Source organism: Cervus canadensis, chromosome 10 (assembly GCF_019320065.1).
Source record: "Cervus canadensis isolate Bull #8, Minnesota chromosome 10, ASM1932006v1, whole genome shotgun sequence".
In the NCBI taxonomy this organism is placed as follows: domain Eukaryota; kingdom Metazoa; phylum Chordata; class Mammalia; order Artiodactyla; family Cervidae; genus Cervus; species Cervus canadensis.
The window spans coordinates 43,246,131-43,262,986 of record NC_057395.1 but is presented as its reverse complement, the minus strand read 5'-3'; the positions used below and the strand labels follow the sequence as shown (position 1 = coordinate 43,262,986).

The 16,856-nt window shown below is 44.9% G+C and overlaps 1 protein-coding gene across 2 annotated transcripts; it reads right to left on the bottom strand.

Moving 5' to 3' along the window:
* Positions 1-4,984: 4,984 nt before the first annotated feature.
* On the bottom strand, positions 4,985-6,825 carry LOC122448711 (enolase-phosphatase E1-like). 2 transcript variants are annotated; one of them, XM_043480254.1, is made up of 2 exons: positions 6,537-6,825; positions 4,985-6,395 (listed from the first exon to the last, which is right to left on the bottom strand). In XM_043480254.1, the coding sequence occupies exon 2, from the start codon at positions 6,225-6,227 to the stop codon at positions 5,703-5,705; it is 525 nt and encodes a 174-aa protein (XP_043336189.1). In that variant the 5' UTR covers positions 6,228-6,395; positions 6,537-6,825; the 3' UTR covers positions 4,985-5,702. The 2 variants fall into 2 exon arrangements, with proteins under 2 accessions (XP_043336189.1, XP_043336188.1); XM_043480253.1 differs by having other exon boundaries at positions 4,986-6,395; positions 6,508-6,825.
* Positions 6,826-16,856: the final 10,031 nt, after the last annotated feature.

Sequence of the window (16,856 nt, the reverse complement as noted above, 5' to 3'; positions counted from 1 at the left end):
CCTCAGGGCATATATGGAATACAAAAAACCAACAAACAAAAACCCAAATAAATGAACAAGTCTAACCAAACAAAAACAAACAGGTGGGTAACAGAGAATGGAGTAGTGGTTCCCAGAGGGGCGGGGGGCCAGGAGGGGGAAATGGATGCAGGGGGTCGACTGTCTGCTCCTGAATGGAAACTGCATTGTGGGTGTGAGGAGCGCAGTGTCCACAGAAGTAGAAATACAATGTGCACATGGCTCTCCTGTAATGCTATAAACTAGTGCTATCTCAATCAGTAAATCAATCCATTTTTTAAAAAATTTGGAGACTTCTCTACACTGAAAATGTAGTTGTAGATACTGGAATTTATGAACCTGTCTCTTTGGAGCATCCTGGCATTCAGGGGCATGTTCTTTTCCCCCTTATGTCCACCTAGTTACCTAGGCCTTCATTTAGAAGGTGCATGTCTAAGTCTGGGTTCCTCTAGAAGCAGAACCTGAGACAGGAAGGTGGGTGCATGTGGTTTATTTGGAAGGCAATCCCAAGAAGAAGGACAGGCAGGCTGTGAGGAGTCACAGCTGTGGGCCCCTGGCTCCATCCTGTGAGGGAAGAAGGTTGTGGGATGTGGGTGATTCCACTCAGAGGCTAGGAGGCTGGGTGCTCACCTGTCCATTCCAGCCTCATGGCCTGGGGCTGTCTCCTTGCCATCTGCCTCAGGGTATTCTGCATCCATCCCATGCAGGTTTTTCTTTTTTTCTTTTTGACAATATATTTGAACTACTTTTATTAAAAGAAAAAAAAAATTTTTAATTTAAAAAGTACCAATAAACCGAAAAGTCTGAATTTTAATAAGGAATTAATCACAAAATATAGACATCATAACATCCTCAGATTTTTTTTTCTGCAATACCTGATGCCAAAATACAATGAGAAAATTATTACTAAACTTTGAAAAGTTGCAACTAAGGAATTTTGTAAATAAATTCCAACAGTAACAAAACACTTGATTATTCATAATGTGAATGAAGTAACTATGTGAAGGTAGAAGGAATAAAGTAAAATTGAGGAGACAAGTTGTAGAGGAGGAGCCATGAACTTGGAGTTAATGCACAAGTCAAGCAAAGACTATGAGATAATGTATCAGAAAAATAAAATGTGGAATGACTCTAGCTAAGTTATATAAATTCTTGATAGGAATTGAGCTAACAATGAATAAATTATATATGCAAAATCCAATAATCAAATACTATGTAGTATGTAAAATACTATAGAATTGACTCAAAACTACAGTTTAAATGTCCATATACACCCCCCTCCTATATATATTTGCCATGCAGGATTTTCTTTAGTGGCATGATAGCCAGGGAGACACAATGGCTTTTGTGATTCCTCTGGCTGTTTCCACTGCTGTGTTGTGACTCCTGGACTGTGGGGCTGCTTCGGGACTGCACTCATGGTCTCAAGGTTCCCAGATGCCCTTTTCCCAAAAGCTTCCTTGGTGGTGGTAAGACTGAAGATAAAAAATCCAAGTCTGATTCAAAGCTTGTATTGATTTCCCTGCAGCAGGAAAAATAAGTTCAACCCCAAAAGGTGGCATCCAGCAGAGATGAGAAAGTGAAAGTCAAGTCGCTCAGTCATGTCTGACTCTTTGAGACCCCATGGGCTATAGAGTCCATGGGATTCTCCAGGCCAGAATACTGGAATGAGTAGCTTTTCCCTTTTCCAAGGGATCTTCCCAACCCAGGGATCCTGGAGTTTCTGAAGCCCCCTGCTGCAAACCAAGCTTTAAAGATGGGAGCTCAGCAAAGTCCATTCTTTGCCATGTTTTTTTGTTGTAGTTTTGTTTCGAGGAGGAGGGTGGGGAAGCCAGTGGCAACCTCAGGGGATAGAGACTGCAGTTTGCTGTGATTCATTCCCTCCACTGGGCGTTCATATTGCACGCTTATCATTAGCCTTTCAGAGAAGCGGGCAGCTACTTTGTCACGTGGTCCATTATGAATGTGACAGACCTTGGGATGCATGACTGTCTCTCAGATGCCTCTCTGAACTGGGGTGGACTCTTGTCACTCCAAGCCTTAGGGTCTCCTTCCTGATTCTCCGCATGGCAACCCCTGTGAAGTGCGGTCCCCTCTCTCCGCTCCTTGTCCCAGGGAGCTTTGGCAAAAACCTCTTGGGAAAGCAACTGGGAAATCATGTCTTCATTTCTTGTCTGCAAATGGTAACCCTGCCAGTTGTCTTCCTCGGCAGCCTTGGATCTGGCAACCCTCCCTGGGAGTCACACCGGGTGACAATGCCATGAGGTTCTGAGCCCAGGGGGACACAGACGCCAGAGAAGGCATGTTTATATAAGCCATGTGATCAGCATCTCGGATTTCGCAAATGATGTTTCAGTTCTCAGGGAGAGGTGGGCTACTAGACAGGGGAAAAGTTAAAGGGAAACCAAAGTTCCACGGTGTTGGGCTGTGGGGATGAGGGACATGTTCTAAGGACTGGAGATGGGGGTGAAGTGTTCTAGGCCTCTTCTGGGTGGGGGAAGAGGGGTCTGCTTTGTGAGGAACTCAAAGAAGAGAGAGACATAAAGGAGAAGAAAATGGTTTCTCTGAATCTCGAGTAGGGGGCAGGACAGCCAGAAACACAGCAGCAGAAGGGGACAGTCAAGCCTCCAAGGGGCCCATTGACCCTTCAGGGGTCAGGCGGTGAGAACACATGGACATGGATACACAAGAAGTTCTCAGATGTTCAGGTTTAAAGAGTTCCCTTCGTCGCCCTTCTTGGCCCAGGGAGAGAATTTTAACAGAAGAGTCAAGAATTTTTTGTGCTTTTTCTTTTTAAGGTGAGTGATTTATATCTGTCTCTGCAGGCTTTGTCTGTGCGTGCGTGCATGTGTGTGTGTGTGAGTGTGCTGAGAGAAGGCGAGGACTGAAGAGATACTTGGAATAGAAGAAAAATAAACAAACTGGGGAGTCAGCAGAGAGCACAACAACGTCAGCCCATCACATCTTTTTCTCCCTGTGAGTCTTTTTGTCTCCACAGAAGAAAGTCTCTGCCACGTCAAAGAGCCACCTCCTTGAGGATGAGAGGCCCCATCCCACCCATCCTGGTTCTCCGGAGGACTATGGAGATGGAAAAGCAACCCCATGAGCGATCACCATCTTCCTGGGCTGGGCAGGCTGCTCACCTCCTGGCTAAGTCTTGGGGTGGGGTGGGGAGTGGAGCTGCCCCTGTGTAAGCAGCACCTTGGGCTTAAAACTTATTATACTTTGCACTCTAAGCCTTTACACAAGACAAAACACAATAATGTAGTCACTTATCAAAGACAAGGACCTTTAGTTCCTCCCCAAGGACCAGAGGGCACATTCTGAGCTGTATCCCGTGGGCTGTTTTACAGACACTGAAGCCCCCTCAGGTGGAAGAAGATGACCACACGATGACTGAACTGAAGCCATGACATAAGCTACTCTACTTGGCACAATTCCAAGACCTGGCCTCAAGGAAATGGGAACAAACTCCAAAACTAGAGATTAATTTTACTTAACCAAAATGACCAAAAGTCCACCGCATCATGGATTTCAAGATGACTGTCAGAGATGACTGTGCCATCCTACTCCTTCTCTGCCTGGACAACCCAGAAACTTCCCCTTAAAGGTGCCAGTCCTCTGAACAGCAAGTGGGAGCTGGTTCTCTACAACAGGAGTCTGCCTTCTGCCCTGGTTACCAGCCTCCAAAATGAAGCAACCTTTCCTTTCCTACCAACACTTTTCTCTTGAGAACTGGCTTCTGAGAAACAAGCTGCCAGACCTGGGCTCCACAACATCTGCAGAGAGGACAGTCCTGGAGGAACTGGAGGCTGACTCCACTGTCCCATCTGTTCAGGGAAGGGTCCCCAGGCTTCCTAGCAGGAGTCTTTCAGAGAAAATCCACTGGCGGTGGGTCTGCAAGGGTGTGGGAGGGAGCTTGGTTTTCTTGATCCTCTTCAGGCCCCCACAGTCATGCACATCTCAGAGGGGACTGGGCAAGAGTCACCTGTGCTCTGACCCCAGGGGCAGTGGGCTTGGAGACAGTGTGTGATATCAACCGTCAGCACAAGAACACACTGGGGAAAACAGTCCAGTTCCAAGGAGGGTAATTCCAGAGGGGAAAGGTTGCTGAGCCTTGCTTGGACCCGGCTTCCACTGCAAGGATACCTTTAGCCGGGCCAGAATACCTTGTATTCCCCAGTGATAAGCGTCAGTTCAGTCACTCAGTCTTGTCTGACTTTTTGCAACCCCATGGACTGCAGCATGCCCATCTTCCCTGTACTTCCCAGCTGCCGGAGCTTGCTCAAATGCATGGCCATTGAGCCGGTGATGCCATCCAACCATCTCATCCTCTGTCATCCCCGTCTCCTCCTGCCTTCAATCTTTCCCAGCATCAGGGTCTTTTCAAAAGAGTTAGTTCTTCGCATCAGGTGGCCAGAGTACTGGAGCTTCAGCTTTAGCATCAGTCCTTCCAAAGAATATTCAGGACTGATTTCCTTTAGGATGGACTGGTGGGATCTCCTTGCAGTCCAAGGGACTCTCAAGAGTCTTCTCCAACACCACAGTTCAAAAGCATCCATTCTTCAGTGCTCAAATTTCTTTATAGTCCAACTCTCATATCCATACATGACTTCTGGAAAAACCATAGCTTTGACTAGATGGACCTTTGTTGGTAAAGTAATGCCTGCTTTTTAACATGCTGCCTAGGTTGGTCATAGCTTTTCTTCCAAGGAGCAAGCATTTTTTTTTTTTTTTGAAGAAAATGCTTTTATTAATCACATGAAACTGACATGCCATCCCATTAGGTTGAACCAGGATAAATAATGCTGTTATAAAATTTACATTTCTTGCATCCATTTCATATTAGATATCAGGGCTCTAGGTCTTTTGGATAAATTTCAGTAAACCATTTTTTTTTAATAGTAAATAGGAATTAACATATGTTCTCAAACTGTGCTAAGAAGTAGTTAGCTGGGCAACTCTGAAATCTGTAACAACGGGCAGGATTAAGGCTGTTTGCTTAAACCTTAGGAAGCACATTTCTATTTCAGCTGTTACATTAGTGCATCTTTTCCACTGGTAAGGCAACTGCTTGCTGTGGGTACCACAATGATCAGCAAGTTTCTTAAGTAGCAGACACTTGGTTAATCAAGACTCACATGCATTTTCTTTCCCAACTCTGCTCTCTTCTGGAGCAGAAACAAATAGCTTTGTCATTTGTAAATAGAGATTAATAGTTTCAAATTAGGTTGTTGTAATCTTAAACTCACAACTTAAAAGGGGAAGTAAATTATTATTAGGAATGTCTTTGAAAAACTTCTAGTTTCAAAATAACAAGGCTTCTGAGAAACCGCTCAAACCAATCTATTTTGATGCTTGACTTGATAAACATTAACACACTTGACCTGTTCAGTCATAATTTCTTCTCTCAACTATACGTCGCCCTCCATAAGGGTTAGGGTTGTGGTCCCAAACAATTTCTACATATAGAGCATCTTTAAAATAAGTTTCCTTTTCACTGAACGGAGATTCTTTTTCCCACTTATGTGCTTGTGAAAGGAAGTCTGAACATACACACACTCAACAAACCTTCCATGTGTGTTTATCTGTATTTTTTAAGCAAATGCTTTTTACCATTAGAATAAAACTAGATGACAGGGACGACGCTGTGAAGACAGTCTGGTCTCCTCAGGGTCCCTCCCCTAGGCTGAGGAAGGCAGGTACAGTTCGCTGAAGGATGTGATGAGGCTGAAGTGGGTCTTCTCATCATCAGTTAACCCTGCGTTGCCCGGTCTTACCACCACAGCCACATGCACGTCCGCCTCCTCAGCAGCGCTGGCCTCTCGGGAAACATCCGTCAGAAACAAGATGTTGTTGGTTGAACAGCCGATGCTGCTGGCGATCTTTCGGTAACTCTCACTCTCCACTTTGTGTCCAATCTTGGTATCAAAGTGACCATCCACAAGCTCAAGAATATCTCCCTCTGTAGAATGCCCAAATAATAGTTTCTGTGCTTCCACGCTCCCTGAAGAATAGACATACACCTTCATTCCAGCCTCTCGCCACTTCCTGACGGCCGGAACTACATCTTTGTCAAAGAACTCTGCTTTCATGTGCCCCGCCTTGAACGCCGCCCTCCACATGTGGCCCTGCAGCTGCTTCAGCGCCGTGGTCTTCCGGTCCAGCGACATCTGCCAGTACACGTTATCCACCACGGCCTGGATCATCCACTGCGGGTCGTCCGCCCCATTACCAGAGGCTGCCGGGATCGGAACAGCCCCATCCAGGTGGGAGTCCTCTTCAGCCTGTTTCCTCAAAAGACTGACATCCTCTTCTTCCCAATGTGTCTGCAGATACTCTTTACCATTTTCTTTGACGTAAGGAAATAAAATGTCCTGCAGGGCGACGGGGCGCACACCTGCCCGGCGGGCGGCACCCATATCTCTTCGCCGCGGACCTGCCCGCCTCCGCCCTTCTTCACCACCACTTCCGTCCCTTCCCACCCACCTTCACGAAAGCAATCGGGGTTGTGGTACCTTCGATATCTAACAGGATCACAGTGACTTCGGCGGGCACCGAAAGCACGACCATTTCCCCACCCCACCGACTGCTACCAAGAGAATCGGCCTACTGGTAGAGAGGGCGGAGGGCGGCGCCGGCAGCGCCCCCAGCAAAGGGCTGGGCTTCTGGTGGCCCCGAAAAAGAGTCCCGGAACGGATAACCGCAGCGCGGCCTGACGCACGAGGCGGAGAGGACTCGTCCGAGCCTCCGGACGTAAAGAAATGCGCAGCCCAAGACGCATCTTTTAATTTCATGGCTGCAGTCACCATCTGCAGTGATTTTGGAGCCCCCACCCCACCAAAAAGAGCCTGTCACTGTTTCCATTGTTGCCCCATCTATTTGCCATGAAGTGATGGGACCGGATGCCATGATCTTAGTTTTCTGAATGTTGAATATTAAGCCAACTTTTTCACTCTCCTCTTTCACTTTCATCAAGAGGCTCTTTAGTTCTTCTTCACTTTCTGCCACAAGGGTGGTGTTATCTACATATTTGAGGTTATTGATACTTCTCGCAGCAATCTTGAGAAGAAGGGGATGACAGGGGATGAGATGGTTGGATGGCTTCCACTTCCACAAACTCAATGAGTTTGAGTAAACTCTGGGAGTTGGTGAGGGACAGGGAGGCCCGACGTGCTGTAATACATGGGGTCGCAGAGTCAGACACAACTGAGCAACTGAACTGAACTGATATTTCTCCCAGCAATCTTGATTCCAGCTTGTGCTTCATCCAGCCTGGCATTTCACATGAAGTACTCTGCATAGAAGTTAAATAAGCAGGGTGATAATATACAGCCTTGACATACTACTTTCCCAATTTGGAACCAGTCTGTTGTTCCATGTCAGTTCTAATTGTTACTTCTTGACATGCATATAGATTTCTCAGGAGGCAGGTCAGGTGGTCTGGTATTCCCATCTCTTTCAGAATTCTCCACAGTTTGCTGTGATCCACACAGTCAAAGTCTTTGGCATAGTCAATAAAGCAAAAGTAGGTGTTTTTCTGGAAACTTCTTGCTTTTTTGATGATCCAGCAGATGTTGGCAATTTGGTCTCTGGTTCCTCTGCCTTTTCTAAATCCAGCTTGAACATCTGGAAGTTCACAGTTCACATACTGTTGAAGCTTGGCTTGGAGAATTTTGAGCATTACTTTGCTAGCCTGTGGGATGAGTGCAGTTGTGCGATAGTTTGAACATTCTTTGGGATTGCCTTTCTTTGGGATTGGAATGAAAACGGACCTTTTCCAGTCCTGTGGCCACTGCTCAGTTTTCCCGATTTGCTAGCATATTGAGTGCAGCACTTTCATAACATCATCTTTTAGGATTTGAAATAGCTCAACTGGAATTCCATTCACCTCCACTAGCTTTATTCATAGTGATGCTTCCTAAGGCCAACTTGATTTCACATTCCAGGATGCCTGGCTCTTGGTGAGTGATCACACCATCGTGGTTATCTGGGTCATGAAGATCTTTTTTGTACAGTTCTTTTGTGTATTCTTGCCCCCTCTTCTTAATATCTTTTGCTTCTGTTAGGTCTATAATATTTATGTCCTTTATTGTGCCCATCTTTGCCTGAAATGTTCCCTTGGTATCTCTAATTTTCTTGAAGAGATCTCTAGACTTTCCCATTCTATTGTTTTCCTCTATTTCTTTGCACTGATCACCAAGGAAGGCTTTCTTATCTCTCTTTGCTCTTCTTTGGAACTCTGCATTCAAAAGGGTATTTACTTCCTTTTCTCCTTTGCCTTTAGCTTCTCTTCTTTCCTCAGCTATTTGTAAGGCCTCCTTGGACAAGCATTTTGCCTTTTTCATTTCTTTTTCTTGGGGGTGGTCTTAATGCCTGCCTCCTGTACAATGTCACGAACCTCCATCCATAGTTCTTCAGGCATTCTGTCTATCAGATCTAATCCCTTGAATCTATTTGTCACTTAGATCGGATCTCTGTAGATGAGGTTTTAAGCCGTGGAATGCTTGACACATACAACTACAATATATATTGCACAGAGTGTTGTTGTTGTTGTTCCGTTGCTGGGTCCAGTTGCTAAGTCACGTCCGACCATTTGCGGCTCCATGGACCGCAGTACTCCACGCTTCCAGCACAGAAATAAAATAAGATCCACATGCCAACCAACCAATGTGTTTCAGAAACACATCATTCGCCTGCAAGTGTTCCCCCTGGTACCCTCTCCTGGCATCCACAAAGGAAACCCCTGCCCTGAGGTCGTCTGTTCCTTCTCCTGTGGCGGACATCAGGGTTGTCTTCAGGGTTTCACTGTCAGAGGGATGCTCCAGGAAGATTCTTGAACATATGTCCTGAGGCACATGGCCAAGAATTTGACCAGCATAGGTGAGCAGGGCTTGACTTTACTGGATAAATTCAAATTGCCATAATTTCTACCCTAACAGCTCTTTATAACAGTTTCTTTCCGTGTTGTTCCACAGTCTTGCCAAACAGTGGGTGTGATCAAATATCTTAACTGTGCCAACTGGCTAGAATGTGGTAAAATGCATTCTTGCATTTCCTTGCTAACAAATGAGATTGAGCTTTCCTTAATGTTTCTTGGCCATTTGTGCTTCCTCATGTGTGAACTGCCAATCTGTGTTTTTACCAATTTGCCCCTTTGAAACTGTCTTCTCATTTTATTAGTGATCTGTGTTTCTCTCTCTTGTTCTTTCTTTTCCCCAATCCATTACTCTCTGTCCACGCAGCACTTTCCCCCACTTCCTCTGTGAGGTCTTCAGACAAAGAGAAGCTCTCGATTTAAGAAATTGGATGCTTCACTGTTTCCCCTGTGGTTTGTGTTTTCAACTTTAATTGAGGAAGTTCTTTCTGGCTCCAACATCCTAAGGATTTACTCTTATATGAACTTATAAAAGTATGACATTTTGCTCTTATAGTTAAATCTTTATCCCACTGAGCTACTGATGCGGCAGGTGTATGTACTGTTCTCCATGTAGATATTCAGCTGTGCCTATCTATTGACTGTGCACATGGGGCTGTCTCTGGGATCACCATTCTGCCCCATGGGGAGATCTGTCTCTCTCCCTCCCTCCCCAGCTCTCTCTCTTTCTCTCTCTCTACTGAAACCTCACTTTAAGGACCATGGTTTTGTAATACTTTGCTATCTGGATAGGTGAGCCTCCCCACTTTATTCTCCATCTTCACAGAGTGGTCCCCACACTTCCAGTTGTTAAAACAGAGGGTCTAGGATGCCTGGCAAGAATAGGTTTCCCAGATAGCTGATGGCACTGGTGCTTATTCATCTCTTGGGACTCCTGTTCTCACTTCATTTCTGCCAGAAGAGTATTTCCCTTACTAACAAGAGCTGCCTTGCATTTAAAAGTGTGCTTTAGAATATTTTTCCAGCACATCAGCATATTTTATTGAGGATAGCTTTAGTCCACCATTGGCAGAAGCCTTCATTGATTCTGAAGTCCCCACCACCTGCAGATAACAGATGTCTTTGGAGAATTTTCCTCTGGGGCAACACAATGGACTCAGCCACTCCTGGACTGGGCCTGGGGACACAGGGTGCCAGACCTGGATAATGAGTTCTGGCTGGCTCTAATGGTGCAGCGAAAGTTAGGGGCTTGGAGAGAGTGCTGGAGATTTCAGTCAAGAATCCTTGGCCCTTGGTTGTTTTTTTTTTTTTTTTTTAATCACCTCCCACATCTCAGAGGCAGCCCATGCTTGGGGGAAAGTCAAAGGCTCTCCTGGCAAAAGTGGGAGTGTCTTAGGGCATAGACTTAGGGAGGGGAAGGGACAGGGACCCGCATTATGCTTGCTTTTACCTTCCTCAGGAGGATGTCCACTGGAGTCCTGAACTGACTAGACCCCTTCTTAGGGTGTAGTTTCAGCAACCTGCTATGGATCTGTCCAAAGGCAGGGTGGGGGGCTTGTTGTGGTTGAGACGTGACCTCTGGTGATCAACTGCAGATCAGCCAGCATGGCCACCACGGGGGACTCACTGCAGCATGCTCAGCACCAGGACTGTAGTTGATCTGTAACCCAAGACGCCCCTCAAACCTAAGCTTTTAGGACTGGTTGGTGATTCTCACAAATTCTAAGGTCTGGCTATGACACCCAGCCTCACATGCTCAGATGAGTCCTGGCTGATACTTGCTTTGATCTTGTTCTTTCTTCCTCACCCCGTGGAGCTGGTTTCCACAGAGGTACTGACGGCCATGACAGGGTGACCATGTGCCCAGACAGGCCTACCCTGGACAATCTGCCAAGGCTCTGGACATCTGCTCATGGGTCTCACCCCAGACTCCCTGAGGCCCTGGGAACCTGCAGTCTGTGGGTTTTCTCTGCCTTATTAAAAACCTTTATAAGAAAATCTGCTTTAGGGACTTGCTTGGTGGTCCAGCAATTAAGAATCTGTCTTCCAATGCAGGGGTGTGTATGCATGCTAAGTCACTTCAGTCATGTCTGACTCTGTGTGACCCCATGGACTGTAGCCCGCCATGCTCCTCTGTCCACGGGATTGTCCAGGCAAGTATACTGGAGTGGGGTGCCATGCTCTCCTCCAGGGGATCTTCCTGACCCAGGGATCGAACCTGTCTCTTATGCATCTTGCATTGGCAGGCAAGTTCTTTACCACTAGCACCACCTAGGAAGACCCCAATGCAGGGGTCAGGGAATTAAGATCCTACATGATGTCATGGAGAAACTAAACTCGTACAACTCAAGGAAAGATCCTGAGTGCTGCAACCAAGACACAACACAGTCAAATAAATAAATACAACTTTCAAAAAAGAAATTTAAAAATAAATATATTTTTAAAAATAAAATTAAAAAAAAAGAAAACCTGCTTTAAATGTGTGATTTACCAACCTATGTATATTACTCTGCAATATAAAATTCCCAATATTAAGATTCCTGATAACTGATAGATTGGGGCCAGTGGATGATCATAGTCATCACTGGTCCTGAGGTCTTTCTCTCTTTTATCAGAACTTCTCAAGCTCTCAATTGAAGTCCTGCGGTCAGGTGCTGTATGGTTAGTTTTTCTTCTGAAAAATCACTAAAAACCCCTAAGGCATTTTGAGTTTCCTATAATTGGAGTCCTAGAGCCATTGTGGATAGTGGATATAATTTCAGGGCCAGCCCTCTCTCTGGGCTGAGAATGTGTGTGTCCACTATTATCAACAAAGGTTCAGGGAACTGACACATGTCCCAGGACAGTTTTAAACTCTTCTCCCTGGGGGACCAGACATCCAAAGGATCTTGCTTCTACTCTTTTGGTACAACTGAAGTATAATGATCTTATCTAAATAAACAAATACCGCTATATATTTCACACCCTCATTAACCTTTTCTTTTGCCTCAAGGCCTCTTTGAAAATTGCTAAAACCCAACAGGGAAATGAAGGCAATTTGTGTTCTGTTTCCATCAGCCAAGGGCACTCTTCAAGGGCTCTGCTTCCTGACTTCTGACTCCTTAGCAACCAACCCAAGCGACTGGCTCCTTAGCAACAGTCCTGACTCTCCTGAATTCAAGCTGAAATCCATGTATCTGTTTTAGAACATTTAATGGATTTACTCAGGGTAGGAAGCCTGGCTTGACCAGATTCCTTCTGGACCACCCAAGTTGGATATTATTGAACTCTGTAAGATTCAGACATTATGCTCTTGGTTAGCAGCTCTCCAGTGTGCCCTGCAAATCCTTGAACCCAGATGATGAGTTCCTCTTAGACTTCTCTCCGAAGGTCAGTGTCCTTCTCCTCTATCCTGTGTTACTCAGTCTGGAGGCAACTTACATCCCATCCCCGGAATGCCCTTTTTCCTTTCTCCTTCCACAGTTCATTAATGAGGAGTCATCAGAATAAGAACTCTCCAACTCTGTTTTAGGAGAGGACTCCATATCTACTGTCTCAGGAAAGAAATGACGGTGTGCTCTTGTTCAGTCTCCATCTTTATATAGCATCTGTACATGGGCTTCCTGGGTGGCACTAGTGGTAAAGAACCTGCCTCCCAAGGCGGGAGATATAAGAGATATGGGTTCCATCTTTCAGTTGGGAAGATACCCTGGAAGAGGAAATGGCAACCCACTCTAGTATTCTTTCCTGGAGAATCCCATAGACAGAGGAGTCTGGTGGCCTATGGCCCATAGGGTTGCAAAGAGTTAGACACAGCACACATATGCCCAGCAGAGGGTATCTAGGTATTCAAGTCTGTATGCTGCTCACCATACTGGACCAGTACCTTAAAAAGTTCCTTACAGACAAGCACACGCTTTCTAAAGATAACCTTTCAGCCCCCAACTTTTCATTTCAGTGTGTTGAGGAAGCAAAATTTTACCTCTGTCTTCTTTGAGGTTTTTTTTTGGCTGGGCCTGAAAATGAAACTGACATGGAAGCAGTCAGTCAAATGTATATGTTTTACATTACACAGAAATCCTTATAAAAAATAAAGGCCCAAAGAAATGGCCCTGCAGGCTTTTATAATAGGCTGAGCAAAGAGAGGCAATTGTGAAAGTAACTACACTCTGGGTGGAGGCCAAAGGGAGATAAGAATTATTTTAATGAGGTCTGTCTTATAAAATTCTCTCTGTCTCAACTTCTCATCCTTGATGATAAAAGTGCTACTTTCTTTCTGGCAAAGGGAAGACATCTTTCATTTAAATGGGAGGTTTAATCTTGGTTTTCCAAGAAGAAAAGTAAAGATTAGAATGTCCTGCTTGCACCTGCTATTTCTTATGTGCCTTTATCTCAAAGTAACTCTTATGCCAAAATGAATGTTTTGGGGTGGTGTATTCTGTCACCCTTCAAGGGCTCCACTTTGGGGTCAACAGCAGAATTTGCATTATATAAAATCAGATCCAGTTCCATAATAAATATGGGCTTTCCAGGTGGTGCTAGCGGTAAACAACTTGCCTGCCAGTGCAGGAGACATAAGAGATGCAGGTTCACTCCCTGGGTTGGGAAGATCCCCTGGAGGAGGGCATGGCAACCCACTGCAGTATTCTTGCCTGGAGAACCCCTGGAAAAAGGAGCCTGGTCCATCGGGTCACGAAGAATTGGACATGAGTGAATCGACTTAACCTGCACACACACCAAACTGAAGGTGAGCCCAAGGTTTTACTCTGTTCTTGATGAAGTCTTCCATTGCCTGTGAGTCCTGACCACAGCTGGTGGCTTCCCCTACTTAAGTGGGATATCCCCTGCGTGTCCCCATGCACTGCTCTCTTACAGATCTGGCAAGGTAACCAATTTCAAGTGGCTTCAGTCCAGGCCTCTGTGGGGGATGATTTTGTTTCATGAAAATTCTTGGATTGAATAATAAAATATGAAAAGAGAAGCAAAGCCATTCTCCTTCAAGTATATATACCTTTACAAGGACATTCATTACACATGTTAACATGTCTTCCTATGCAGGAGGGGGAGTAAAAGTGCAATAGGGTTAAAGTGCAGAACAATGACTGAATTAATCCATCTATCGATCAATGAATGCAGGAGAGGGGCCCTGCATGACCCAAGAAGTCACTGGAGACACTGCATTGACTGATTCCTCCAACTAACCCAGGAACGGGGACTGCGATGGGGGGAAGGACCCTACAGACAGACATTCACACTGCCCCTTCCTCACTTCAGGGGGTCCATTCTTTCCTTTGTACTATTTTGAACTTTGAAACATAAATAATGACACTGACATTGGCTGTAGGTCCTGCAGCTGGGTGAACAGTAACCCTGTGCTCACCACTTTCTATGGCCGTAACTAGACATCATTACTCATCCCGTTGCTCATTGCTGCAGTCACTCAGGGTGGGCACAGGAGTGGGTGGACTGATGGGGAGAAGAGAGGAGTGTTATTCCAGCAAGAAAAGTGTCCCCATTGAACCCAGTGTAAAGCAGTGAGAAATAGGACAGCACTTAAAATTCAGGAATCAGACACAGAGGAGCACATGGGCGCATACAATAAGTCACATTTTGCGTGGGCTCCGAGCTATAAAAGCGGAGAGGCTTTTGCATAAATGGTGTTCATTTATTGTCCGTTACATTTGTTGATGGGAATTGGCCTAAAAAATAAGAGTTGGTTGCTTTTTTTCTCTATCTTACTTCAATTCGACCCTGTGTTTTGTGGTTGTTTTGTTCTTACAATTTATACAACAGGAAGTGATGATAACAAAGTAAGGATTATATAATAATGGGATTCTATTCCAAATTTCAAAAAATAAGTAGTTTTAGGCTAAGACTGTATTCTCAAATGAAGCTGATAAAAAAGACTGAGTGATATACGAAACATTTAATACACATTTTTTTTTAAAAAAACAGTTTTAGTTTTGGTATTTACTGTTGGAAAAATTGGATGGCTACATGCAAAAGAATCAAACTGGACTCCTTTCTCACACTGTGTACAAAAATAAACTCAAAACTGATTAAAGGTTTGAGTATAAGATCTGAAACCATTAAACTCCTAGAAGAAAATAGGCAGTATGCTCTTTGACATCAGTCTTAGAAATACTTTTGTGACATGTCTTCTCAGGCAATGGAAACAAAGCCAAAAATATACAAATGGGACTATATCACACCAAAAAGCTTTTGTACAGCAAAAGAAACTATCAATGGAAAGAAAAGGCCACCTACTGAATGGAAGAAGATATTTGCAAATAATGCATCTGATAAGGCATTAATATCCAATATATTCCAAAGAACTCAAACAATTCAATATCAAAAAAAATTCAACCAACCAGGTGGAAAAATAGGAAGTGCATTGAATAGATGCTTTTCCAAAGAAGGCATACATGTGGCAAACAGGCACATGAAAAGATGCTCAAATAACTAATCATCACGGAAATGCATATCAAAACCACGGCGAGATGTCATGTCCCACCAGTCAGAATGGATCAAAAGACAATCACTAACAAGTATCGATGAGGGTGTAGAGAAAAAGGAACCATCACGCCCTGGTGGTGGGAATGTAAGTATGTGAGGCCACTATGGGTAACAGTATGGAGGGTCCTCAGAAAATCAAGTATAGAACCGTCATACGATCCAGCCATACCATTTATGGGTATTTCACGAAAGAAAACAAAAACACTAATTCTAAAAGACATATGGTCTTTTGAATTTATTCACTCTAGCCAAGATATGGAAATGTAAATGACAAGTCATTGGGTTGTTCATGTGTTTTTTTTTAATATACTGAGTTGTATGAGGTCTTTGGAGGAGGGTCAGTTCTATTTTTAAATAAACATGCTTTATTGAATTTCCCTGGTGGTCCAGTGGTTAAGACTTCATGCTTCCACTGTAGGGGACACATGTTCAATCCCTGCTCAGGGAAGTTCTGCATGTTGTGCAGTGTGGCCAAAAAAGATATATATGTTTTATCTTCATTTAATTTGTTTTAAGCCCTGGAACCAATGTGGACCCACAATTTTCTGGGTACTGACTTTGTATTATTTTTGAGATCATACATCATCCCTTGAAATGTGAAATGTTAGTTAGGCCAGAGTGGCCGGGTCAGCTCAGCCCGCCCCTGGGAGCAAGTCAACTCAGGTACCTGAACTGCAGGACTGTTTTCCTCCATGCTCAAAGTGTCTTCCAACACTGCCTGACCCCTGTGTGGGAGCCTGTTGCGTCACTGGAGTCTGGATCATCTCCTGCTTCCACATCTCAAACCTCTAATACCTTAGAGGTGAGTTTGGGATTCTGTGGCCACCATGTTCACTCCCCCTGTGGTCAGTCTCTTTGTCCACCATGCCCATCTCTGAGTGGTACAAATTCATCTCCATCACAACCAAGTGCAGGAATGGGACCTCCCCTCTTTCTGTCTTTGAACTTGGATTTGTGGAGTTGTCTCACACAGGCTTTTCCCTCCTAGAGCGCTGAGGCTCTCACACACTCCAGTCACTGCCTCCTGGATCCTGAAAGCCTTTCTTTTCCGCCTGAACCCCTTGGACCCTCTCCTCAGACTAATTCACCCATCAGGCCGCTATTGTCCTTGGGGACTGCTGTAACAAAATACCACTGCCTAGGTGGGTTGTAAACACAAGAGGTTTATTTCTTACAGCTCTGGAGCCTGGAAGTCCAAGATCAAGGTGTCTGTATGGGTGTGTTCTGGTGCTTCATAGAAAGCTGTCTTCTCAGAGTGTCCTCACGTGGCAGAAGGGTTGGGGGAGCTCTGCAGGGTCTCTTCCAAGAGCACTGATTCCATTCATGAAAGCTCCACCCTCATGACCTTGGCACCTCCCAAGGCCCCACTCCTCATACCATCACATGGGGCATGAGGCTTTCTACGTGTGAGCTTTGGAGGAACATGAGCATTCAGACCATGGACAGGGCACCAGTTAGTTTTGGG

What these genes read in the sequence shown, in the direction of transcription:
- LOC122448711 (XM_043480253.1), bottom strand. Translation starts at nt 6,591, where the DNA reads ATGGTCGTGCTTTCGGTGCCCGCCGAAGTCACTGTGATCCTGTTAGAT. An exon ending in CCCCGATTGCTTTCGTGAAG is followed by an intron (nt 6,396 to 6,507) that starts GTGGGTGGGAAG and finishes GTCGCCCTGCAG; the next exon opens with GACATTTTATTTCCTTACGT.